The sequence below is a fragment of the Lactuca sativa genome, chromosome 1 (genome assembly GCF_002870075.4).
Source record: "Lactuca sativa cultivar Salinas chromosome 1, Lsat_Salinas_v11, whole genome shotgun sequence".
NCBI lineage: Eukaryota > Viridiplantae > Streptophyta > Magnoliopsida > Asterales > Asteraceae > Lactuca > Lactuca sativa.
This window is the reverse complement of record NC_056623.2, coordinates 68,228,971-68,253,932: the sequence shown is the minus strand read 5'-3', so window position 1 is coordinate 68,253,932 and position 24,962 is coordinate 68,228,971. Positions and strand designations below refer to the sequence as shown.

The 24,962-nt window shown below is 34.5% G+C and overlaps 3 protein-coding genes across 19 annotated transcripts; 2 read left to right on the top strand and 1 right to left on the bottom strand.

The window, feature by feature from the left end:
• The first annotated feature begins 3,995 nt into the window (after positions 1-3,995).
• Positions 3,996-7,006, top strand: LOC111887538 (serine/arginine-rich splicing factor RS2Z32). 3 transcript variants are annotated; one of them, XM_023883708.3, is made up of 7 exons: positions 3,996-4,102; positions 4,919-5,032; positions 5,639-5,678; positions 5,798-5,893; positions 5,976-6,172; positions 6,263-6,358; positions 6,446-7,006. In XM_023883708.3, the coding sequence occupies exons 2-7, from the start codon at positions 4,926-4,928 to the stop codon at positions 6,831-6,833; spliced, it is 924 nt and encodes a 307-aa protein (XP_023739476.1). In that variant the 5' UTR covers positions 3,996-4,102; positions 4,919-4,925; the 3' UTR covers positions 6,834-7,006. The 3 variants fall into 3 exon arrangements, with proteins under 3 accessions (XP_023739476.1, XP_042757220.1, XP_023739478.1); XM_042901286.2 differs by having other exon boundaries at positions 4,078-4,102; positions 5,369-5,678; XM_023883710.3 differs by having other exon boundaries at positions 4,078-4,102; positions 5,369-5,893.
• A 2,421-nt stretch (positions 7,007-9,427) lies between these two features.
• Positions 9,428-12,289, bottom strand: LOC111887552 (uncharacterized). 13 transcript variants are annotated; one of them, XM_042901297.2, is made up of 8 exons: positions 11,767-12,288; positions 11,620-11,685; positions 11,376-11,522; positions 11,205-11,307; positions 10,574-10,851; positions 10,135-10,310; positions 9,869-10,061; positions 9,428-9,800 (listed from the first exon to the last, which is right to left on the bottom strand). In XM_042901297.2, exons 5-8 carry the CDS (start codon positions 10,626-10,628, stop codon positions 9,553-9,555), a joined length of 672 nt encoding a protein of 223 aa, XP_042757231.1. In that variant the 5' UTR covers positions 10,629-10,851; positions 11,205-11,307; positions 11,376-11,522; positions 11,620-11,685; positions 11,767-12,288; the 3' UTR covers positions 9,428-9,552. The 13 variants fall into 13 exon arrangements, with proteins under 13 accessions (XP_042757231.1, XP_042757228.1, XP_042757235.1 ...); XM_042901294.2 differs by having other exon boundaries at positions 11,205-11,300; XM_042901301.2 differs by having other exon boundaries at positions 11,480-11,522.
• Positions 12,290-16,114: 3,825 nt separating this feature from the next.
• On the top strand, positions 16,115-22,034 carry LOC111887547 (kinesin-like protein KIN-5D). Of its 3 annotated transcripts, none has more exons than XM_023883721.3 (23): positions 16,115-16,310; positions 16,673-16,843; positions 16,956-17,085; positions 17,176-17,334; positions 17,419-17,874; positions 17,958-18,055; positions 18,128-18,284; positions 18,369-18,438; positions 18,514-18,590; positions 18,809-18,841; positions 18,922-19,002; positions 19,079-19,190; positions 19,261-19,347; positions 19,437-19,612; positions 19,693-19,854; positions 19,937-20,044; positions 20,143-20,301; positions 20,397-20,480; positions 20,588-20,793; positions 20,926-21,027; positions 21,151-21,251; positions 21,363-21,514; positions 21,597-22,034. In XM_023883721.3, the coding sequence occupies exons 2-23, from the start codon at positions 16,701-16,703 to the stop codon at positions 21,759-21,761; spliced, it is 3,018 nt and encodes a 1,005-aa protein (XP_023739489.1). In that variant the 5' UTR covers positions 16,115-16,310; positions 16,673-16,700; the 3' UTR covers positions 21,762-22,034. The 3 variants fall into 3 exon arrangements, with proteins under 3 accessions (XP_023739489.1, XP_023739488.1, XP_023739490.1); XM_023883720.3 differs by lacking the exon at positions 16,115-16,310 and adding an exon at positions 16,345-16,492; XM_023883722.3 differs by lacking the exon at positions 16,115-16,310 and adding an exon at positions 16,457-16,594.
• Positions 22,035-24,962: the final 2,928 nt, after the last annotated feature.

The window sequence follows — 24,962 nt, the reverse complement described above, 5'->3', positions numbered from 1 at the left end:
GCGCTGCTAGCTTCGGTGGAGAATGGAAGAGCAAGATGATGTGGTCGGTGCTGATGAAACAGAAGTCGGTGATGTAGAGGCCGACAAAGTGTGAAGAAGTCGCTGAAGAGAATTTTTGTTCAAGGAGGAGGAAAAGAAGTTTGATCGATTTGTTTGGAGGCGTCACTGGTGGAGGGTCGCCCAACAGCGGCTCTGCTTGGTGAGAACGAAGGAAAGGGAGGAGAGAGGTGGGAGGATTTACAAGGAATTAGATGGGAACGGAAGGAAAAATACGACCTTAGAGAAGGAGAAGGGCATGTGAGGGATAAAGAAGACAATCGGTCTCAGTCAGCTTCTCGTTTTTTCCTTACTGGGTCAGATGTCCAAGGGCCGAGTAAGATATTTATTTGCCCATATCAAACAAGCGGATCTGACCGAGTCAGACAAAAACATCTGATCGGACCTAGCCATATCAAAATCAAACAGCCCCTAAGTGTTGCCTTCCCTTCTTGAGGTTGAAAGTTCAAGTCTTGTCGGAGACATAGGTGAATTTAGGAGTAGTTTAGGATCGTATTGTATGCGTAACGCGTGGGTATCTGCTAAACAGTTCGGGCCAAATCCTGAAGAAAGCTAAAAAGCGTTGTTTGATGAGCCTGCGTAGTATTAGGTAGTTGGTCAGGTAAAGGTTGACCAAGCTAATGATGCTTAGCTGGTCTTTTTCGGATAATCAGCCAGGGGGAAGTGTTCTTCGGAATGACTGGGCGTAAAGGGCACATAGGCGGTGAATTGTGTTGAAAGTGAAAGTCGCGCCGTTAAAAAAAAAAGAGCAAATGACAAGTTTGCCCTTCCTTGTCTCCTCTTTAGAATCACCTAGCTCTTTTCTTCTTCTTTTGCTTTGTGTTGTTTCCTTTGCTTTTTTTTTTTTCTCTTGTGTGTTTTTCAGTAGCAGCCAAGAAAAATATACATTTCCTTCCAATCTTCTGGTCATGGAGGGGCACATCTATTTTGTGGTTGAGGGCACCCAAGGAAATTACAAGAAAAGTGGATACAATTTTAAGATTATCCCATATAAATTTTTTCTACCATTAGGGGCACTTCCCCCCACTATCTCCTTGCTAGATTTGTCCATGGGTTGAACACCTACCATTGTCACGAAATGGTGGTACCGCCCCTATCATTCACCGCCATTCACCCCATATCGTATGGGTGTTCGCAGTTGTTGTTGTTGTTGTTGTTTTGTTTTTTTTAGGTCAATACGAAGCCAATAACACTCCAATGTCATTATTTTATCAATTAAATACAACTTAAAATAATAACACATAGTACGGTCTTGTCATATTTTTTTTTCAAGATATTCATTGACCAAATCGATCATTTGTCCATATATCATATACCAACCCAATCTTTATATAATTATCAGGGCCGGGCCAAGACGATTGGAGGCCTGGGGCAAAATCAAAAAATGGGGCCCTTTCGAAAATTTTATGTATTCGTATATTACACTATTTTATACATACATAACAATACATTTAAATTCGTACACCATAGAATGGGGAAAACTAAAAGTGCAATGCTATTAGAAGTACAAAAATACTAAAGTCCCATCCTCTTTATTTCTTCATTAACTTGTTCACTTCTGCTTCTGTACATAAGTTGTTGACCTCCAACTGAAATAGGGGTGTTGATCAGGTAATTTTTTCGGGTTTCGGGTAATTCAGGTCGGGTAATTCAGATTTTTCATGTTAGAAAAAATATCTGTTACTCTACCCAAACTAAATCCGGGTAATTCAGGTTTGAGTAATTCGGGTATCGGGTCGGGTTTGGGTAATTTGGGTATTACCCGAAATATATAATTTTTTTTTTTGAATTTCACCTGAAAATAAATTTAATGAAAATAAATACGTCGTGCTTTATTAGTCTTGTTTATATAAACAAACGAGACATAAACGAAGTTACTCGATATTTGAAAATTGAGATTTTTTAGTCAATAATACATGAGATATCAAATAAATTTTTAACAACTTAATATAATCTAATAAGATGTTAAAAAAACAAATACTTAAAGATCTTAATTTAAAAGTTTAAAATGTTTAAGATAATTCTAGCCATAAGTTTTGCCATGTTCTGAAGTTTCGTAAATATAATGAGTTTGTTAGTTGCAACAAAAACTATAATCTAGAAAACAGTTAAGTTTTAAAGAACATGATGATATATAAACAATTACTTTTAATATTGTTAGTGTCATATTTTCATAATAAATAGATTCATGTTTTACAAGAATGATAGTTAGTTTAAGTGTGATCAAATACCTACTATATAGTATAAACTCTAAAAAAGAGGAATTTTTAAAATAATTCGGGTAATTCGGGTATGCCCGAAACCAAAACAATGCACCCTTTACCCGACCCGAAAAAAAATCGGGTTACCTGATTACCCGAAAAAATTTACCCGATACCCAATTTACCCGATACCCGATACCCGAAAAAAACAGGTGGGTAATTCGGGTATCGGGTATTTTCGACAGTGCTAAACTGAAATAGATTTATCATCGACAAAAAGTTGTTAGGTGAATTGCTTAAATCGAGAATACTTGTTGTTGTTAATAACCTGTAAGTAGTTGAAAAAACTATACAACAATAGAAAATTCTATACATATAAAAAACATAGAGATAGAAATAAAAAAGAGTATCGTTCATAAATCAAAAATAAGAATATTAACATTGCAAACCGAAATTTAGCAATAAAGTTCAAGAATTGTCTTTAACTCAGAAATATTAACATTTGATTATGTCTCTAACTTGAACAGCCTCATAAAAATCAAATTTCAAAAAAGAATAAGAAATTTCAAGAGAGATAGAACATACAAAGATTCACAGTCATATTATCAGAAATCAATTTCACCTGTAAGAGTCGATTCTGAAAACTGAACCTTCAAATTTCTAGAAATTGAGAAAGAAATCCAATTGAGGTAGTGACTGGAACTCTCGATTCAAATCTCTAGGCGAGATTCCTAAAATAAATCAAATAACCTGATTAACTTCCCATTGGTGCTATATCAGAAAAAGGAAATCGACAACAAGAAGGGAAACAATAGAGGTTCCTGTTTTCTGAAATCATGAAAAGAACGAGATACAATCAGTCTCTCAATTCTAAAATAACATTCGATTCACTAATGGTTGTTATAGAAGGATTTAGAAAATCAAAAAGAATGAAAGAAATCGATTAACTTGAAATCTTGAATAAGAAATAGAAGAATGATCGTTAACTCTTGCTTTTGGAGAAGACGTTGTTTGGATTTTCCATGACAATGTTTGGATTTTCTATAAAAATCTGATTGTTGAAGAGTTACGACGCCTTGGAATTAGGACGCACGCCAGGTAAGTCTCGTTCTCTCCCACGCTCCATCTTTTGGATTAGTTCCTGATCAGAGTATTGGGGTTTGAAGTAGTCCAATAGGCTAAAAAGTAATGAGCTATTAATATATAACCAAAATAACAAGTTAAAAATTAGGGCCCTGCTATGTAGCATTTGGGGGCCCGGGGCGGTCGTCCAGCTTACCCATGCCCACAGGCCGGCCCTGATAATTATAGAAATTAAGTATTAGAACATTCTAAGATTGAGAATGACTCACAATAATTTGCGTAGGTTACAATCATCATAAACAAACTATGATTTGGTATGACATTTAGACATTACGCAAAAATCCCGAAATTAATAGTCCAATTTTTTGAATCAAGTTAAATTGTCGCAACGAAGAATTTGCTTCATGAGGAGGAAGAATGTGGTGACCCGGGTCGAAAGTAGGATCACGCTATCTGAATGTTTGCCTTTGTTGCGTACCAAACTTTGTGTAAAAAAGATTTAAGCTTTTGATGTATAACAGAAAAAAAAAAACTAAAAAGATTATTATATTATATTGAAACAAAAGTTGATGACCCGACCCATTTCATGAAACCATAGTATGACCCGACCCAGTCTCAGTCCGTTGTTGTCCCTACGATGCGATTTTACTTCATCCTACGGTCAAAACTTGTCGGTTTAGAGTTTAAAAGGGGGAGATCTCTACACTTTCTCCATCTTAGCAAGTCTAGGTCTAAATCGGATTTGGGGGAAATTCGCCAAGGTTCGTTCGTTCATATCTCTGATTCTTCATTTACTCACTAAAACACGAAATTAATATTAATGAAATTTTTGATTCATCTTGAGATTTTTTTATTTAACGAATCGATACGTGAGTACAGTAGTTTCTGAAAATGTTCTTGCGTGAGTGAATTTTATCCAGATGTAACGAAACAAGCAAATAAGTTACGTATATGTTGTTTATCGATATTAATTTTGGGGTAATTCATGGACGGTTTCGTAATTAGGTGGATAGAAGAAATTCACAACCGTATGTTTTAGGAACAGTAATCTTAGTGTTCGGTAGGAGATGCAGTAGAATCAGTTGATAATATGGAATTAAATCATACGTGATTCCAATTTCGAGACTAAAATTATTGCTTTTGAAAGATGATTTGGTTTTCACGCGGAATCCCAGTCGTGGATGAACTTGATGCGCATAACACTTTGCGTTTTTATGTCTCTTCAGCGAAAGTTCTCTTATTGAGCAACCCTAGCCTTCTGTTGCGTTTCTTTTTATTTTTGGTTTGTATTTGGGGAAGTGTATGTTCAAAGTAGCAATTGTAAATCGTTCTGATTTCACTAATTTGACTATCGTGCGTTGGATCATATCTATGTATAGCTCTGTTCATATGTCATTAAATGTTTCACATGTATCAGGAACTCTTTTTATTGCTTCACCTAAATGATTCCACCTTCTTCTGTTTGTAATCTTGCTGATCTATAATGTTTAAGATCATATTGTAATCCATGGAGTCTTTATATACCTGAACTTTGTTTCTATCTACCATTCATTGTAACATAATAGTTATCATGTCAGGTTGAAAATGCCTCGCTATGATGATCGATATGGTACAACTCGCTTATATGTTGGTCGTTTATCTTCACGGACACGCTCTCGTGATTTGGAGTACCTCTTCAGCAAATACGGGAGGTAAGTGTGTATTTTGATCCCCCAAAAGATTTCTTTCTAGTGTTACTCTGTACACCATACATGATCATACATATCTAGGTTTATTGTAAGATGGTTTTGGCTGAAAGTGTCAATCTTTTTGGTCATATGCGTGTCTAGATGCTTAAAAACCTTTAGGTTTTAGGAAAAACTTTAGCTGTGGCAGTGGTTATGGTCAGTTTTCCATTAGAGTGTTGGAAAATGGGGAATGAATGAAAACTGAAAGAGAGGTGATTATGTATGCAAATGCAAATGCAAGGGGCATTGTGATTGTACCTGTAGGTAGTATGTGATTTAACTTGAATGAATTTGTTGAAGGTTTTCGGGCTTTTGCCTGACCTGGAGGTCAATGGTGATTGGTGGAAAAATGGTGGGAAGTCTTGCCGAGTGTTATAGGAGACTTTTGGCGAATACTTTCCCTCTCCCTCTCTGTAGTCTTAGTTCCTGTTTTTATGGAATTGGCAACATTCCAATCCAAATTCCAAACTGGTGTTTAGTTGGTCTTGAAGGGCGATGTGATGTATGATGCACTCTCTTCCTGTCCTTAAGTAATGATGCCCTTACTGTTTATGGAAACCGTTTACGCAGAGTACGAGATGTGGATATGAAGCACGACTTTGCCTTTGTTGTATGTACCCCTCTTCTCTCCTCTTTCTCTTCCAAAATCACTTTTTATTTTTATCACATGATTATGTGTTTCTGGGGTTTTGTTCCCTTTTCTCTTCTTTCTTGATTTCAAAACAACAGGAGTTTAGTGACCCTCGGGATGCTGATGATGCAAGATACAGCTTAAATGGTAGAGACTTAAATGGGAGTCGGCTGCTTGTGGAATTCGCCAAGGGTGTAAGTAGTAACTTTTTATAACAGTGTAAAATTACGAATCTGCCCTTTTATGATTTTGAAATTATACATTTCCCGGTTTTAGACTCCACGAGGCCCAGGTGGCTCTAGAGAATATGTAGGAAGAGGCCCTCCGCCAGGGTCAGGGCGGTGTTTCAACTGCGGGCTTGATGGTCACTGGGCCCGCGACTGCAAAGCGGGTGACTGGAAGAACAAATGTTATCGATGTGGTGAAAGGGGCCACATTGAAAGGAACTGCCAAAACAGCCCTAAAAAACTCAAGTTTGTTTTCCTTCATATCTCCACCTCACCTTTATTGAATGCTATTTTTATTTAAAAAATAAAATTTAATTTATATTATTTGTTTTTCAGACGTGGCAGGAGCTACTCGAGATCACCGGTCCGATCACGCTCTCCCCGCCGTCGCCGGAACCGCAGCCCAAGTTACAGCCGAAGCCCCAGTTACAGGTAAGTAAAGTTGATTCAAGGACCAAAATTGCCAAAATCAGTTATACTTGGGGACCAAACATGTAATTTATTTATTTTTGGTAGCAGTCGTTCGAGGTCACCTCCTCAAAAGAAAGAGCGTGTGGAAAGGAGGACAAAAAGCCCGCGATACTCGAGGAGCAGGAGCCGGAGTCGCAGCCCTGAGCCATCTAAAAGAAGGAACCGTAGCCCAACACCCAATGAAGACCGAGTTAGCCCGTCTCCTGAACGAGTTAACTCGGAGTATAGCATGAGCCCACAGAGGGGAAAGAGCCAGAGTCCAGGTGGCAGCCCGTCTGAAGCCAATGGGCGTAGTAGGAGCCCTAGCCCGGTTGGTGATGTGGGCCAGGGTGAGGGTGAGGGTAGCCCGGTTGATGAAGAAGGTGAGGGTCCGGTTGTTGAAGGGAGCCCGAGCCCGGGTGATGGTGAGGAAGAAAATCGGGAGGGTAGTGAGTAGTGAGTGATGAAACGGTGAGGGAGGTGTCTTTGTCTTTTGGTTTTAACCAAGACTTTGAAAAACTACTACATGGCATGTTATGTCATATCTGTTTTTTTTTTTCTTGTTGAGAAATATGACTTAAATGTTGAGATATTTACCTTTTACATATCCTGAATTTTGATGTTGGTGCATGCACGTGTAATTCGTGTTCTGAACATCCCAATACCTTTAAACATGTTTTGAAATGTTATTTTTACCTTTTTCCACTTGTTTGCTTTGGTTAACAGTCCAACTTTCGGCCATATGGTTCATTTGTGGAAGATATAGACCAAGTAGGGACTTGTAAAGGTAGTTTTATTGACATTTTTAAATTTCATAAATAATTTTTATAAAAAATCAGCATATTAAATATGTAGCTATAAACATTATAATAATTAAACTAATATTTTTCCTGGTTTTAAAGCATGCCATGGCGCGATGAGTTGGTTTAGTTACGAAGATGTCCAAGGCGGGTTTGTTAGGTGTGTCGCCCACATAATGTGTCAAGGCGCGACTTATCGCGTTATGATACGAGTTTTTTTCAAGGCTGAGTTTTTTTTTGTTTTTTTTATCGGGCCTAAAATAGATGAGTTTTTGTTAACTTTTTTCTATTAGATATTAATATAACAATTCTAAAAACTTTATATATAACAGATAAAATTTAATAATTATATGATTTATATATTTTAATGTATATAATATAATCACGTCTTGAAAAACATCATGGCTCGCCAAGGCTTGCCATGACTTAACTTTTACCTTGCCACCAAGTAGGGGTGAGCAAAAACCGCACCACAACTAAAATTAACCGCAAAAACCGCAACCGATAAACCCAACCGCAATAAAAATCGATGGTGGGGTTTTCTGTTTTTCAAAAACCGCAATTTGCGGTGCGGTGCGTTTATTAGTTTTCAAAAACGTAAAAAAAAAAAAACCCGCACCGCACCGCATATATTGTATACAATTTTTTATTATTAATTATTAATATATTAAATATTAAAAATAAGACAAGTTTCATGAATGAAAGATGAATAAAATACTAAAAGACAAAAACATGGTTTTTTGTTATGTTTAACTTTGAAAAATGGAGAAATTAGACAATTTTAAGAAATTTATTTTTAATTACTATTGATTTGACATTTTTAAAATATTAATTGTTTGTGATTTAAGTTAATTGTTTTATACATTATGGTTTTTTTTATTTATTTTATTTTATTTATTTATTTATTTACTATTACATGTAATATGATTGAACTCTTAAAACCGTTTGAGCTCTAAAATATGGTTAAAAACCACACAAATAACCACGCCAAATCCATGCAGTTAATAACCGCAACACAAGAAATACAAAACCGCACCGCAAAAATAACCGCCTAATCACACCGCAAAAATAACCGCACCAAACGGTTTTGAAAATGGATTAACCGCATTTGTGGTTAGTGATGAGGTTTTGGCTAATAACCGCACCACGCTCATCCCTACCGCCAAGCCACGTCTTATATTATTTAGAACTTTGATATCTTTCAACATATCACTCTTAGTCTCACTCTTAGGTTGTGTTGGTGCGCTACAATTTACTTATTTTTTGAGTTTTGTCAAGTTGTGATGTTTTGAAAAACGTAGCTTAAGGAGGACGAAATCGATTTGCTGAAACACTCCAACCCATCGAACCCAAGGTGGATGAAGTCGAACCCGCCCAAGCCGGATCCCTCCCAACCCATCTTCCCCATATTCCTTCTCCTCCAGCAGTTTGAGGAACCCTCAATACGCTCTGTTTCTCTCTTGCTCTCCTCGCGCCCATCCCTCTCCTCTTGCCTGGTCAAACCCTCTCAATTACTTATAATAGTTTTTCAGAAGTTTTTTTAATAGATATTTTAAATATATTCTTAATTAATTATCAAAAACACATCATCCTAAATGTCATTTTATATCTTCTAGCTAGTTTATCAATTTGTTTTTACTAAAGTTATTTTTTATCGGCTAATATTTGAACTAAATGATAGATTTTCAGTTAATAAGCCAAACATAACCTTACTAGGTATTTTATTTTTTTATGTTTTAAGTTGGATGACAACTAGTACTTTTTCTAACATTAATGTTATTTTCAGCCTAAGCTTAATAGAAAAAATTATCCAAATTGATTAGACTGTAGAAATATCGCTCCATGTACTACAGTTTGATATACATTTTCTGAGTAAAAAGGTATTAAGAAAAATGAAGACCATTAAAGTAAATTTTATGTAAAAATAGGCCAAATTAGTCAAAAGTTGTCTAAATATTGTTTTCAGTGGTATGGTTTCCTGTATTGTTTCATTCAAAATATTAGATTAGATATTTAAAATATTGGACAAAAAATGTTTGACATCAACATGACAACTAATTTTTTTGTTTCCTTCATGCCATCCAACCCCACCCAACCAATTGCGCCACTTTTAAATTCTAATAATTAGTATAATACTTCCAGGATTCTCTATCAGGCTATTATGCATTTAATAACAATTTTTCTTATAGAATATACACTACTACAATAACAAAATTTCATTTTCTATTTGTTCAAATCAATTCATTCCCTCTTGCAGTATAAAGAAACTACTATTATCACATCATAATACCATCCATATAACCACTCTTTCAGTACAAAAATGCTCTCAACTGTTTTCTTTCTTTCATATACACGTAAAGGTAAATCAAACATTTTTCAGATTGAATCACTAAGAGGACCAAGACCTAAATCATCTTCTATATCATCTTCTTCTTCAAACAGTTTCAAAAACCTGGCTTGGTCTTGCTGTCTTTTCCTCTTCAACCAATACTTATATGCCACAAATACTCCCATCATCAATAAAATTGAACCCACAATACTCACAACTATAATCACTATATACCATTGCACCCCATGTCCTTCATTATGATGATGCGAATCACCATCTAAGTTATCAACTGCACCTATATCTCAATCATCAAAATATTTTTACATAAAATCAATTTCTTGATTTAAACTCAAGTTAACATACCTCTTTTCACGCATTCATCACACAAGAATGTGGCATTGAATTCCTTGTCTTTGGAGTGAATGTATATACCATTAGGGGATGTAAAATCAGAAGGACAGAATTCCCACTCATCAAACACATCATCGAATTTGATACGATCCTTTTCATAGAACCCACATCTCTTGCATTTTTTACTTGTGAAATTCGTGAGAGGCTGGAAATGTTGAGGAAAGTTATCAATGGAAGTTATGAAGCAGTGAGAAAAGATATGATTGTTGGTTGCATACCTGGAAAGATTCTTCACCTTTAAAATGATACACTGCGTGTGCTTTCTTCACATCTGGAAGAAGTGTCTTCTTCTCCTCATTACATTTGAAGTAGACTGTGGGTGTTGATGTTAGCCATTCATGGGTTGTGTATATTTCAAGAGAATCGAGTGTAACAACTGCTGACAATAAGAGTTCTGCAAACAGAAAAGGAAAATCATATTGGTGTCTTGATCGTTTGATTGGTTCCTAACAGTTTGAACCAAGATTCCATTTTGTTATGCGATTTATGATTTAAATCAGAAGCTCAATTTCTTATATAGAAATGGTCGATAACCAATAATATACTCACCACCTCATTCAGATACAGAATCATAAACAGCTAAAGCTAATTTATTCATGAATGGTTTTCAATCTGATAATCAGTTCTCAAGTACAGTAATTATCGAGAAGAATTTACCTGGAAAACAGAAAAGAAAAATAATCGAAACCCTAGAATTCCAACGACTCGCCATTGACGTGATGGAACAAATCAATCGGTCATTGATAATCTAAACTTTTTAGGAGGAATAGTTAAACAGATCAATTGCTTCGTCTTAACGGAGGCGATGGTGGCGAGTCTTGCTCCGGCAGCGACAGAGAGAGGGGAGGATTCGCGCGTGATTCAATATTTGTAGTGATGGGTCCGTCAATTTACGTCGAAGGTGCAGTTTAGATCAAGATCATGTTGTTAACCGACTTTATTAGGTTAGTTGATTGTTTGATATCATATAATACAAAAAACAATATTAAACAAGATAAGTTAATTGAAGACTAAATTACATAAACAGTCCTCTGATTTATACAATAAATAAATAAATAAATACTTCAAGATAAGTTAATTGAAGACTAAATTCCTAAATGGTCTTTTGATTTAAAAAAAAAAAATTCACAGGTTTAATTCCTAACTTCTTTATGGTCAATGTCATTATAAAAATTTACACTAGTCGTTCTTATAGCTCACTCCCTTTGATTTTTGCCGTTTAGTGTAGATTATAGCCCACTCCATTTGATTTTTGCAGTTTGGTGTAAACTAAGAAATCATGGAGTACCTATTATGCAAATTGCAGAAGGAACGATCTCACTTTCCACAAATGAAGGGCAGTATCCCAACGTGACCTAAATGTAACAAAAGCAACAGGTAGCTCCTACAAACTCCAAATTAAACGGGGGTTAATATGGTAAATTTTTTGTATGTGAGATTAAATTACGAAAATTAGTACGTGAAGATGGTTTCTAGCATATAGAATTTGATAGGAATGAAAAGCATTAGGGTGGGTTCCTTCGATCCATGCTCTATGTTTGATTGCAGAAATAATATTTATACCCTAATGTTTAGTAATTCCGGTTTCCAACTGGGGCAAACGAACCTGTGATGATCAACACATAAGCAAGTGCAAGAATGAAATTAGAATCACCTTTGGGAGCGGCTATCCGATTTAGGGAAATTAGAATGTGAATGTTTACCTTTGATTTGGAATTGTCTATTCCATGCAGACGATTACGATGAACAGCAACGTCAAGCCCATTCCCCTAAGGCAAACCCTAGAACCCATCAACTGAGGCGGTAGAAGAGAAAGAAGGTGAAAATGGAAGGGAGGATAAAGATCTTACTTATTTCGGAAGCGTTCTTCACCGAGAGGAGGAATGAGATCGGGAGTCGATAAGTTGGGAGACGATGGTTCGTCGTAAGGAAGAGGAGCCGGCTTGCAGAGCAAATAAAAAAATAGATTTTCGATGAAAACGGAGCATCCTTCTTAAGGACACGTATCTAAGCAGTGGAAAACATAACATAGACACGTGTTCCAAAGGTGGAAAATAGAAGGTAACACACGTAACCCCAATCTCTTAAACCCCAGCCAGCAGCTTTTCACTTAAAAAAAATAAAAAAAAATTGGAGACAAATTATCAAAAAAATAGAAAAAACTAAAAAAAAATCAACCAATAAGAATAGAGAACTGTTCATGTGGTGCTTCTCAATTAAGTATCTAAGTAGTGGAAAACATAACATAGACACGTGTTTCAAAGGTGGAAAATAGAAGGTAACACACGTAACCCCAATCTCTTAAACCCCAGCCAGCAGCTTTTCACTTAAAAAAAATAAAAAAAAATTGGAGACAAATTATCAAAAAAATAGAAAAAACTAAAAAAAAATCAACCAATAAGAATAGAGAACTGTTCATGTGGTGCTTCTCAATTAGTATATATATAATTATCGCTCACTCCATTTGATTTTTGCTGTTAAGTGTAAATATGTGTCCATCATGTGAGGGTAGTTTTGACACGTCTTAAATGACAAATTAGACAAAGATTTGCACAATCAATCCCTAAACTATTATTGTTCATCGCCCCTAAGAAACCATGTAGGATGTTGTGGAATAAAGTAGGGTGATGGCGAATGATCGGATTTCTAATAGATCGTGTAAGTTTACTTTCTGAATTGATATTTTTATCATATGACTTTGTTTTAATAAATTCAGTTTAGGATAATCTAAAATGACACATGAGTATCTATGGGTGTCAATTGATGAAACGATACGACAAAAATACAGGACACAAAACGAAACTGAAATTCAGATTTGTGTTCGTGTCGCGTTTGTGTCAAGTGTAAAAAACATGACATCGAGTTGTGTCGTCTTCAAAATTTGATACGAAATTGACGTGATTTAGCATCTGTTTGTTGTGTTTTTCGTGTTATGTATAATTAAATATTAATTAGATAAACTAATTGTTATATTTTGTTATCATTGTTGTGTCGTGTTTGTTGTTTTTTAATTGATTCGTTTTTTGTGTTAGTTAAAAAAAACATAATATCGTGTCGTGTCGTGTCAGACAAAAACACGACAAGATGACCCGATTTACCACCCCTATGTGTATTTAGGCACAAAACACAAACCAGATTGTCAGAAGAATTTTGAAATTGTAGTAGAATAAAGAGAGCCCATAAGGGTTATGTATGACTCAAAAGAGGAGCCATATATATGCATGGCAAATTAGAGTTTTTATTTCTAACTTAGTTACGAGAATCTCAAAATTAATGGCTTAATTAATGGTTTCCAAATCTGAAAAGATTTGTCAATCTTACCATTCAGTTTTTCCATAATGAAACTAATCCAAATTTTCGAAAACCTTTTGGGGCGCTACCCCTAGGACCCTGCAAGGGGGCGCAACCCTCTTGACCCCCATCATTGTATCGTACTGACTTATAATTCGATCTTATATATGCATGCATTTCACATTCACCGAACATATAATATATAGTACAAATAATAAACCCCTTACTTAGCTCACATTTTAGCTCCGGTTACCCAAAATGTCTGACGTCACTAAAATCAACAACATATGAAACTAAACTTAACTGTACATCTTAATGAATTATTTGATTTTAATCCACCCCAAACCCGTGGAGTCCCTTCAGTCCTTTCTCCATTCAGATGATTTTAAGCCACCCAAAAGCTCCATATTGCAGATCTAAGCTCCTAAGGCATACTTCCTACGTAAAGTTGCAAACTTTACGTACATACAAGGTGATAATGGCCCAAACAAGATAAGGAAGAGGTTCAAGGTAAGGGAAATGCATTATCTTGCTAAAGGATGAAACTTTATCATTATAAGGACCAAGCTGAGCCTAGATCTGAGGTTGCAACTTCAGATAATGGTCCAACATCCGAAATGAAACACCAACATGCTAAAATGGTCCCAAAACTCAAATATAGAAAGATCTAGCAAGAAAGAGATCAAGGTAACGACTTGTTACCTTCAAAGGATGCTAAACTATAGTAGACTTCATATCCACAACCGTTCCTTGCCTCAAACTTCTTAATCTTCAAGCTTCTTGCAACAAGATCTTCCTTCCAAGCTTATCAACACACAAATTATGGAGAGAAAACACGATTTAGGGTTTCTGAGCTTAAAGGGGGCTGTAAGGGAGGCTAATGACCCTTTAAATAGGGTGCAAAAACCCTGAAAATTAGGGTTTCATCCTCCAGCTCCAACTCTTCGAGTCGTGTCCTCCGACTCGTCAAGTTGGTCACTTAAGTTATGCGGCCAAAACAGTTCCTATTTGACGAGTCAGGGCATCCAACTCGTCGAGTCAACCTTTCAAAATGAAAATATAAGACTGTAAAGTTTATACTTGAGAGTCGGGGAGTTACAAAAACCCTAAAATACACCACAAAACCGTCCACCGCCTTAGGAAGGTTTTGGAACTCCTTTTGTTCAACTATCAAACAATTACAACTTATGTCATAACACTTTTAATTAATCCAATTAATCCCAAAATGAATTCTAATTAGTTTATGATTAATTCTTAATTAAATAATACTATTTATAATTGATATATTATTTTCATAATATAGTAATAATCATTTATTTGTATTTATTAATCATATAATAAAACAATAAGCCAATCTTTCTCTCTAGAAATCATCCAATCCAATTACTAGGCTTGAGGCAACTCAAAAGGATTTTGCTTTTAATTCAAATATATACAAATTCAGTTATTGACTTATACACCTAATCCAACAATAATTACATAATTTTATTCACATAACAAGTAGTAAATGATCCACAATAACAACCAATAACATAAAATTTATCCATTAGGTCATTGAAGTTTTAAATGCACCAAACTGACCAACAAACCTTGTTTATGTTTTATTATACATTGATACTAGTGATAGTCGATTACCAACCCATGTGACGTCCATGTCACCGGTTGTGTCCATGAAATCGAAAATATATTATAGTAAAAAAAAAGTCTGTTGGTCAATTAGATACAATCATATAAGTTTGGTGACTTAAAAAACAAATAAAATGTTATTAGTTGTCATTTTATTATATTTTCATAGAAAATATTCGAAAAATTTTAAACACCATTTATATATATATATATATATATATATATATATATATATATATATATATATATATATATATATATATATATATATATAAAATCTTCGATTTTGACTCAACTTACTTGTCTTAAAAATATTTAGATCAGTCATAAGACAATAAATATTTTTTTCAACGAGGGTTTTTCATTTTCTTCTAACTTCATTGTTAAACCCATATAACCATTTCTAAGTCTTACCAATTTATATGTAATGAACTGTTTGTAAAAAGAAATAATGTAATAAACAAAATAATTTTTAATATCTTTGAATATATAATGCATAAATTGTTAAGCCTTAGAAATAGTTATATAAGTTTAACAATAAAGTTATAAGAAAATAAAATATTCTCATTGAAAAAGATCTTAATTGTGTTTGAATATTTTTAAAACAAATAAGTTGAGATAAAATCGAAGATTTTGGATATATCATATATAAATGGTGTGTAAAAGTTTCTAATATTTTCTATGAAAATATCATAAAATGGCAACCAATAACATTTTATTTGCTTTTTAAGTCACCAAACTTATATAGCTGTATCCAGTTGACCAACAATTTTTTTTCGATTTTATTATACCATCGATTATGTGGACAAAACCGATAACGTAGACTCCACATGGGTTGATAACCCACTGTCACCGATATCAATGGTATAATAAAACAAAAAAAAAGTTTGATGGATGCAATTAAAACTTTAATGATCTAATAGATAAATTTTGTGTTATTAGTTGCCATTTTAAATAATTTCCTATATAAGTAATAGCCATATAAAAATCCTCAAATATTTAGTCCCAAAATAAATGGAAACTAAAATATGTTATTCTGAATAAAAATTATATCCAAGGCCCACCAACCCACCCAATAGGGACAGCACACCCCCACTCCAAGAGCACCTTTGTATTGATCCATATTATAACAAGCTATTATTGCATTTGCATCATCTAACCCTTTATTTTGTAGGAACAATACAAATTTTAAAACTGTTAGCAGCATCTTTCTATGTGATATTTAAATTCAAATTTAATTGAAACAAATATTAAGACAGGTATGACGGAAATTTGAAAAGGAAACTATAAATGCTTCAAATGCTAACAGTCAAAAGTTGCTAAACGCTCATTAATCATCCTTCAAGTAAAACTTCTTTGTACATGTTCTTCGTAACGCCATAGCTCACAGCTCTCTGTAGCTTTTCAATCTTGTAATCCTCTCTCTAACACACGCACAAGAATACAAAATTACCATTTTGTTTTTCTCGAGAAAAAGGTAGTATTCATCGCCGATCGTTTGTTGACTTCTTGACTTGTCTCTAATCAGCCGGCTGTGGTTGTTTACCGACTTTCTTCATCACTTTTTCACTGTTTTTTCGTTGAAAATTTTGTAATTATTGATCAGGGGATCACTGTATCAATCTAATCTAATCACTATACCACTAATCAAGCAATCATGTACGTTCCCCACATGTTTGTAAATATGCCTCTTCCAGAAATTTTTAGTAATTCGTTAATTTTTTTACTCCAAACATGTTTCTAATTCGTAATTTTGATATGGTAATCATGTAGCTATATCGATTCAAGTTTTTTGACATGCTCTGCGCTCATAACTTCCGTTTAATTATGAATTTTCAGGCAACGAGTTGCTAATCGGGCTTCATATATGGATAATACGAAGCTGCATCAACAGAGACGAGGGAGTTTAATCCCTCTTTCACCAACGCAGATGCTATGGTCAAGTGAAAATGGCACCACGTGTATCAAGGATGATAAAGGTGTCAACGTTCAAGTTATCCTTCGTTGCAGGTTTGTTTCAAGCATCTTTTTCTGTATTTTTAACTTATAATTAACATAAACTGAAATTCTTTCTGTTTATCAAGGTTAATTTCTTTGTTAATGTGTGTTTTTCACTTTTCAGGCCATTTAGTGAGGACGATGTAAAGGCAAAAACACCAGTGGTGGTTACTTGTAATGAAGATAAACAAGAAGTTATTGTTACCCAAAACATTGGTAATAAGCAGACAGATAAAATCTTTGGTTTTGATAAGGTTTGTTTGTTTCTTAATTGGTGTTTATTTATAGTTTTATATCGAATTCCATTTTTGTTTCTTGATAAAAGATCTCCTTTTTCTATATAGGTGTTTGGTCCATCTTCAAAACAAAAGGATTTATATGATCAAGTTGTTGATCCTATTGTGAAAGAAGCTCTTGAAGGCTATAATTGGACCATTTTTGCATATGGTCAAACTGGAACAGGAAAGACTTACACAATGGAAGGCGAAGGAGGAAAATCCAAGGTCAAAACTTTTGACTTTTGAGGTCAAATCCTGAATGGTCAAACCATAGCATAAGAACTAAATTGTTGTCTTGTTTATGTGCAGAATGGAGAGTTTCATGAAGATGTTGGAGTTATTCCAAGAGCTGTGGAGCAACTTTTCGACACTCTTGAAGCTCAAAAAGCAGAATATTCCATGAAGGTGACATACATTGAGCTTTACAATGAGGAAATAACAGATCTTTTGGCTACAGATGAAAAGTTAAAGAAACACATATCTTTAATGGAAGATGGAAAAGGTGCAGTTTTTATGAGAGGCTTAGAAGAAGAACTTGTAAACAGTGCAGATGAAATACACCAAATTTTACAAAAAGGGTCAGCTAGAAAACACAAAGCTGACACTCTCATTAACACACAAAGCAATCGTTCTCATTCTTTGTTCACAATCACAATTCAAATTAAGGAAATTAGTTCAATTGGGGAAGAAGTAATCAAATGTGGAAAGCTAAATCTAGTTGATCTTGCTGGATCAGAAAACATATTACGGTCTGGTGCGCGTGAGGTACATACACAATAACTCCACAAAAAAAAAGTTTGACTTTTTTCGGTCAAAGTCAAAATGTTGACTTTTTATGTTTATGACAGGGAAGAGCAAGGGAAGCTGGTGAGATAAACAAAAGCTTGCTTACACTTGGTCGTGTTATAAATGCATTGGTTGATCACTCTGGACATGTTCCTTATAGGTAATAATTTGTTACAAAAAAAACATTAAAAATATAAAGTGATTTTATTGAATTTGTGGTGAATAATATCAGGGATAGTAAATTAACGAGGTTGTTGAGAGATTCTTTAGGAGGGAAAACAAAGACATGCATAATAGCTACTGTGTCCTCTTCTATTCACTCTTTGGAAGAAACACAAAACACTTTAGATTATGCATACAAGGCTAAAAGCATCAAGAATAGACCAGAGGTTAGTGTTCTTTTCTAGAAGGGCAAATTTGGAAAATAGCAACGTACTTTATCAAAAAGTTTAATTTTTTTAATTTGTAATCAGGTTAACCATAAGGTGACAAAATCAGCGTCTGTTAAAGAGTTATACACGGAAATAAAAAGTCTTAAACAAGGTAAAAAAAATCATATTATTTTTTTTGTGATTATTGATAATTAAAAAATACTTAACTTTTTTTTTGTATCATTAGAATTACATGCTACAAGGGAGAAAAACGGAATTTACATACCACATGATCGTTACATGAGTGAAGAAGCTGCCAAGAAGGTTTACTTCTATATTATTTTTTTCTTATTCAATCTCATGAAAATCGCATGTGTTACTTAACGTGTAATTTAATGAAAGTGTAGCATTGTGTGACTCCAGATTAAGTTAATTAAAGTTTCTGATTAGTACTCAAATGTCCAAAATACCCTTTAAGTAATAAAAATAGTATCAAAATCAAAATCATGGATGATTTAATTTCAGTCATCAATTTTTTGTAGGCAACATCCGAGAAGTTAGAGTTAAAAAGTAAGGTAAAATATCTATTTTTAAATATTATACATCCCCTCTCGTTATACTATCAAACACTGAGAAAATTGATTATTTTTAATAGGAACTCATAGATCTTCAAGAACTCTTAATTCATCAGCAAAATTTGACTTCAGAACTAAGTCAAAAACTTGAGAACACCGAGGTTAGATTGAATTCCAAAAATGGCTCATTTTATTTTAATTACAATTTAAGTATGATTTTTTTTTTTAAAACTTCAGAGAGAACTCAAGCAAAGTAAGCAAGATGTCTCGGATCTAAAAGATAAACTGAAACAAGCGAATGAAACGACAAAAGAAAAGGAATATTTTATACTTAATCTTCTTGGATCAGGTGAGTAAATTTAAAGTGATATCCACTAACAAAAAAGTTGCATTTTCTAACAATTTTTAGTAATGTTTAGAGAAAACACTCACTGAAAGAGCAGTTGAGCTTCATAGTGAGCTTGAGAATGCAACATCAGAGGTATCAAGCTTGTTCGCGAAAATTGGTTTGTATCTTTTGTTTGAAAAACAGAGCCTTTTGTTACAGTTTGATATATAAAAATTGTAACAATATTGTATTTTACGTGTTATATAGAGCACAAAAACCACATAGAAGAAGGAAATAAAGCGGTGATCAAGAGCTTTCAGAAGCTTTTAGCTCAACACCTTGAAGTTCTTCACAAGACAATTGTTGATTCAGTAACGCATCAAGAGCAACAACTAAATGCAATCGAAGAACATATGAAATCTTTTGTTTCTGAACACAATTCGGTAAGTTACATCTCGTTTAGGCATTTCATCGAACAGTTGGTGTGCATTCAGCTGTCAAAATGTAATGATGTAATGAATAGGCTGCTGAAGGACTTCAAATTCGGGTAGAAAAGATTAATGACGTATTTGCTGGTGGAATCAAATCCTTAGTTGAATTAGCGACCGAATTCAGTGGTAATTCAGAGAAAACACTTGGAAATATAAATTCTGAAGTCGTGAAGCATTCTTCAGCCCTAGCAGAAGTGAGTAAACTAAATCTTGTTTAATTACGATTTTTATTCAAAAACTTGATTTGATGTTCACAATATTTATGGTGCTTTTTAGCTAATAAGAGAAGCTTCGGTCAAAGTTGGTGATATACTTGATGATTTGCATGGTAACCTTGATGATCAGGAACAAAGTATAGCTGCAATTTGGCAAAAACAGCATGAGGTACATAAATAGATATTAGTCAAATGTCTGAAATACCCCTGACCATGACAAATAAGAGTATGAATTTAACCTTTTTTGTGATTTTTCTGTGTAACCAGAGTCAATTGAGAGCTTATCAGACAACTCAATCTGCATCCAGTATTACAGTGAAGTTCTTCAAGACTCTAAGCACAGACATTTTGAGTGTGATTCAAATGTTGGAAGAAGCTAAAGGGATGTATGATCAGAAATTAGATGAATTCAGCAAGAAATATGAGGTTTTTTTTTTTGTATCATCAATTATATCGATAACTCCCTTTTCATCTTTAATCACAATCATTTTATAATCATCTTAAAAAAATTACCTTTTTAGGAATATGCCGATGATGAAAACAAGCAACTTTTAGACAAAATGGCAGAGCTTTTAACAAATTCAAATGCCAAGAAGAAACAGATGGTAATTAACTAATTATGATATCTCTTGATCCCTTTGATTGGAAAAAGTAAAGTGTTGATTTTTTTTATTGTAATCTGCTTATTAAAGAATGTTGATTTTTTTTATAGGTTCAAACAGAAGTGGATGGAATTCGAAGCTATATTGGGAGTAAAACCTACACGCTTCATGGCAAAATGTCAAATATTCATAGTCTCACATCATCAACAGACGATGAATATGCAAGTTTTTTGGGAAAAACAGAAAAGAATTACATTGAGGATAAAAACACAACTCAAATTGGGAAAGATGGTTTCATATCCATATTCCAAAACTGGTAAAAGACTTCATGCATTATAGCAAAATATAGCAATTTACTTTCAAACTCCTTTCGTATTATAAAAATTGCTATAATTTGGGTAATGAAGTATGTATTAATGATGTTTTACTTTTACTTGAAAATGAAAAGGACAACAAAGGCAAAAATGGGTAATGAAGGGTGGAGCCAAGTTCAAGAATCTATTAACAGTCTACAGAAAATGCATTTAGAATCTTTTGATTCCAAAATCAAGTAAGTTTATGTAAAAAAAAAAAGTTACTTCAATTTTTTAGGTCAATAATACTTTCAATTTTTATTAGAAAAGAGTTTTATTTATTTGTTTTTTTGTTTAATTTTTATGATTTCCTAATTCAGGGATGCTCTTGAAACAAATCAAGCAATCCATAATCGATTGTCATCTGTGGGCTCCACAACACTAGAAGAAGTACACAGTCAATCTCTCACATCCACCGAATGTAATCCATTTCTATATATGTAATTTGTAATGACATAACTTTTTTAAAATATTCCTTGATTAAACTAATAATTGTATTATGTTTTAATATTTTTATGTTTAATTTGTGCAGATTTTTTGAAGCTTAACGAGGAAGAAAATGAGGGGATTGATTCCTTAACAAGAAATTCTCGTGATGCTATGAAAGATATGGAAACTGCTCACTCTTCCAAAATAATTGAGATCACAAAAGATACCGAAAAGTGCTTGATAAATGAATACATGGTATAGGAAAATATTAAGAAAAAACTGCTGTTTTTTTTTTACTTTGTAGAAAAATATTCTAAGCTATTTTTGCAACAAACAGGTGGATGATTCTTTTTTCTCAACACCAAAATTCTATAAATTACCTAGCAAGATAAACACAGAACTCAATACTCCACCATTTGAGGTGTTGTTGGATTCATTTCAAAAAGTACAAGAAAGTGGAGATGCAAATGGAGCTTTTTTAGGGATCATCAATGGAGGGTGAAGACTTATTATGCACAATCATCTTTTTTTCTTTCACCTCTTTTTATAGTTTTTGTTATTGGCTAGAAGCTATTTCAAGAGCTCAACTTTCGGGTGCTAAGGTTTTAATCTTAAATAATCTTTTATTAAATTGTATGTCAAGTTACGTGTTGCATTTATCTTGGGACGTGTTAATTTAGGAAGTTGTATATTCCTTCTCAAATGTAACAAATATAATAATACATGTGAAAACCAAAAGTGTGCATCAATACCAATTCTTATGCAATTTGTAGCCTCCTTGAATTCTATGCATTGTGTTGGACCGGGACCCACATTGGCACCCGTACCGGTTTATATACATCAAGCCGGTTATCAGTTCTTGCTAAGCTACAATACTGATTCCAGGTAACAATTCTAGACCGGAAGTTTAAAAGACATAATCTTTGAAAAACTTTAAAATATCATAACTCATTCGTTGAAGTTGGATTGACATATATCTTTCCCAAAATATAGTTTAACTAAGGGCTTCAACCGATGCCTTCAAGCTCACCTAACTTGGTTCTAGTGTTGTGACTGACACTGTTTTTACTGCATTTTAGGCTATAGTTTCACTTTTTTGGGTTAAATATTCATTAAGTTAAAGTCGAGGTGTCAAATTGTAATTAAAATACAAGTTTTGGTGTTACGATAATTAAAGAATTATTTTTGTAAGTTTTGTCATAACAATTACTTTTATATAGTTTTGTCGGCATAACTTTGTCATAATAATTTCTTTTATAAGTTTTTGGGTAAATTACACCATTAGTCCCTCGTGTGCATGCCAAAAAGCGTGTTTAGTCTCTATTTCAAAAATTAACTCGGACCGTCCCTCGTATCGTTAAAAGGTGCACGTTACGTCCCTCGCAGACGTAAAATGACTATCTTGCCCTTTTTTTTTTCTTTTTCATTTATTTTTTAATTGTTTATAACTTATCTATTATTTTTTTATAATCATTATTTTTAGAAAAGGAAACATCCCTTAAAAAGGAGTTCAAACCCTTTTGGCCATCAACCACCTCGAACTACAGTCACTTCCGGCTACCATCCACCTCCGGCCACCCTTGACCTCCGACCACCATCCACCGCCACCGGTAACCACCGCTTCTCTCTCTCTCTCTCTCTCTCTCTCTCATCCCATCCTTAAACTCCGACACCTACCCTCCCCGTTCATTATTGCCATTCACAACCACCAACATCCATCATAATCGACCATCAGGACCATCACCTACCCTACCATATCTACTAATCTTCAACTGATCAGACTTGTAACCCAAAAGAAAGAAAAAAAAAGAAATTTGAAGAGGAATCTATGATTGAGAGATATAGGGTCGAAGGTTGGGGGACATAAAACCATACTCCTATGATCAATTAAGAGGAGGTGCAGGTGAAACCTACACTGTTCATCGCCTTCTCCACCTTACACCTGAAATCATCCAACCACCACGCTTACATTGACATCGACTTCAAATGTGGAGCTCGCTGGTCTCTATATCACAGTCACGATGGAGGCAGAGATCGATCTCTATAAATATGTCGAAATGCATAGAGCTTTATGACATCTATCGAAACCCTAGCCGACGCCGATGGCAGGGTACATGTGACGAAGCCCTAGCTGAGGGACATCGGAGATCGAAGACTGAATCACAGATGGAGGCATCGATTTTAGACGATTCAAAACCACTTATGTCGGAAAAGATGGTGGCTGGAGTGTGATGTGTGTAAAACGGCGGTGCATTCCATGAATGTGGTCGGAGTGTAAAACGACGGTGGTATCCACTGACGGTGGCTTAAAGGGCATTAGGGTTTTTGAAGAGTTTGGAGAAGAGAGACAATAAAGGGAAGGTACGGTGGGTGGAGAGATGTGATTGGGTATGAAGTGGGACCACATGTTTTTTTTTCTTTCTTAATTAATAATAATGATAATAACATAAAATTAATTGGAAAATATAAACATAAAGGACATTATGGTCATTTCAGATATGGAAAGGACTAATATTGCAACAAAAATGTGTATAAGGGACGAAGCGTGCAAGTTTTAGACAAATGAGGGACGATCCGAGTTAATTTTTGAAAATAGGGACTAAACGCGCTTTTCAGCACCTGCACGAGGGACGATTGGTATAATTTACCCTAAGTTTTTATAGAGAAAATAACTAAACTAACCATTTTCCCAAATTATCTATCAAAAAATAGCCAAAAAAAACATTAGTCAAAAATAGCCCATGAAAGAGTAGTTCGGCCAGCGTTGACTACGGTCAACGTGCGTAGACTATGGACAATGGGAGAAGTCTATGAATTTAGGGCAATAGGCTATTGTTTCCCAGTCCGTCTATTTTTTCGGGGCCCATTGGCCTATAGCATATAACGTATTGATTTTCAGATTAGGTTATTTTTTACTACTTTTTTCTTAGTTTATCTACTGTTTTCTCTCAATGGAGCACCCGAAGAACAATGAGATATAGGGATGGAAATTTCACTCGACCCGGTGGGGAACCCGGTTGACCCGCTCCAATCGGGGACGGGTATTTTGCGCCAAAACGGGTACCGGGTACGGAGTTAGGGATCCCCATTATGCTAAAACCAGGGATGGGGCAGGGGCCGAGTATAACAATCCCCAACCCGCCCCGCCCCCGCTTTGATAACTATATATATATATATATATATATATATATATATATATATATATATATATATATATATATATATATATATATATCGATCATTTATTGAATTTGAATTAAGTCCACTAAAATGAATTGATCTACATTAGACCATCAGAGACAGAGTCCATAAACCAAATTATGTTCCTAATTCCAAGAGTTCATCAATCGTCACTTTGTTCGTCGATCTATATACCAAATCGTCACTTTTCGTTTTGATGTTTGTTAAACTTTATGAATGATGTAAACAGAATCTAATTATGACATATGGTTTTGATCATTATTAAACTTGTTTTTTTTATAAAGTTGAGTTTATTATGTTGATAGATTGGGGATGGCCTGGGGATAGGTTGGGGAAAAGCCCAAAATACAAAGGGGAGGAGATTTGATTCCCCGCATCCGTCGGGGATGAGGATGAGGAAGGGGACGAGGTTAGACAATCGGGGATGGGGACATATATGGTCAAACCCGCCCCATTTCCATCCCTAATGAGGCACGTCTATTTTTACCAAAATTTTAGCGTA

Excerpts from the sequence above, each read along its gene's own strand:
- LOC111887538 (XM_023883708.3), top strand. The coding sequence starts at position 4,926 with ATGCCTCGCTATGATGATCGATATGGTACAACTCGCTTATATGTTGGT. Across the intron at positions 5,894-5,975 it reads TTGTGGAATTCGCCAAGGGT|ACTCCACGAGGCCCAGGTGG; the intron begins GTAAGTAGTAAC and ends TCCCGGTTTTAG. Across the intron at positions 6,173-6,262 it reads AACAGCCCTAAAAAACTCAA|ACGTGGCAGGAGCTACTCGA; the intron begins GTTTGTTTTCCT and ends TTTGTTTTTCAG.
- LOC111887552 (XM_042901302.2), bottom strand. The coding sequence starts at position 10,628 with ATGGCGAGTCGTTGGAATTCTAGGGTTTCGATTATTTTTCTTTTCTGT. Across the intron at positions 10,311-10,573 it reads TTTTCTTTTCTGTTTTCCAG|AACTCTTATTGTCAGCAGTT; the intron begins GTAAATTCTTCT and ends TTCTGTTTGCAG. Across the intron at positions 9,801-9,868 it reads TGATGAATGCGTGAAAAGAG|GTGCAGTTGATAACTTAGAT; the intron begins GTATGTTAACTT and ends ATTGAGATATAG.
- LOC111887547 (XM_023883720.3), top strand. Across the intron at positions 19,348-19,436 it reads AAGCTTGTTCGCGAAAATTG|AGCACAAAAACCACATAGAA; the intron begins GTTTGTATCTTT and ends CGTGTTATATAG. Across the intron at positions 20,045-20,142 it reads TTTGGCAAAAACAGCATGAG|AGTCAATTGAGAGCTTATCA; the intron begins GTACATAAATAG and ends CTGTGTAACCAG.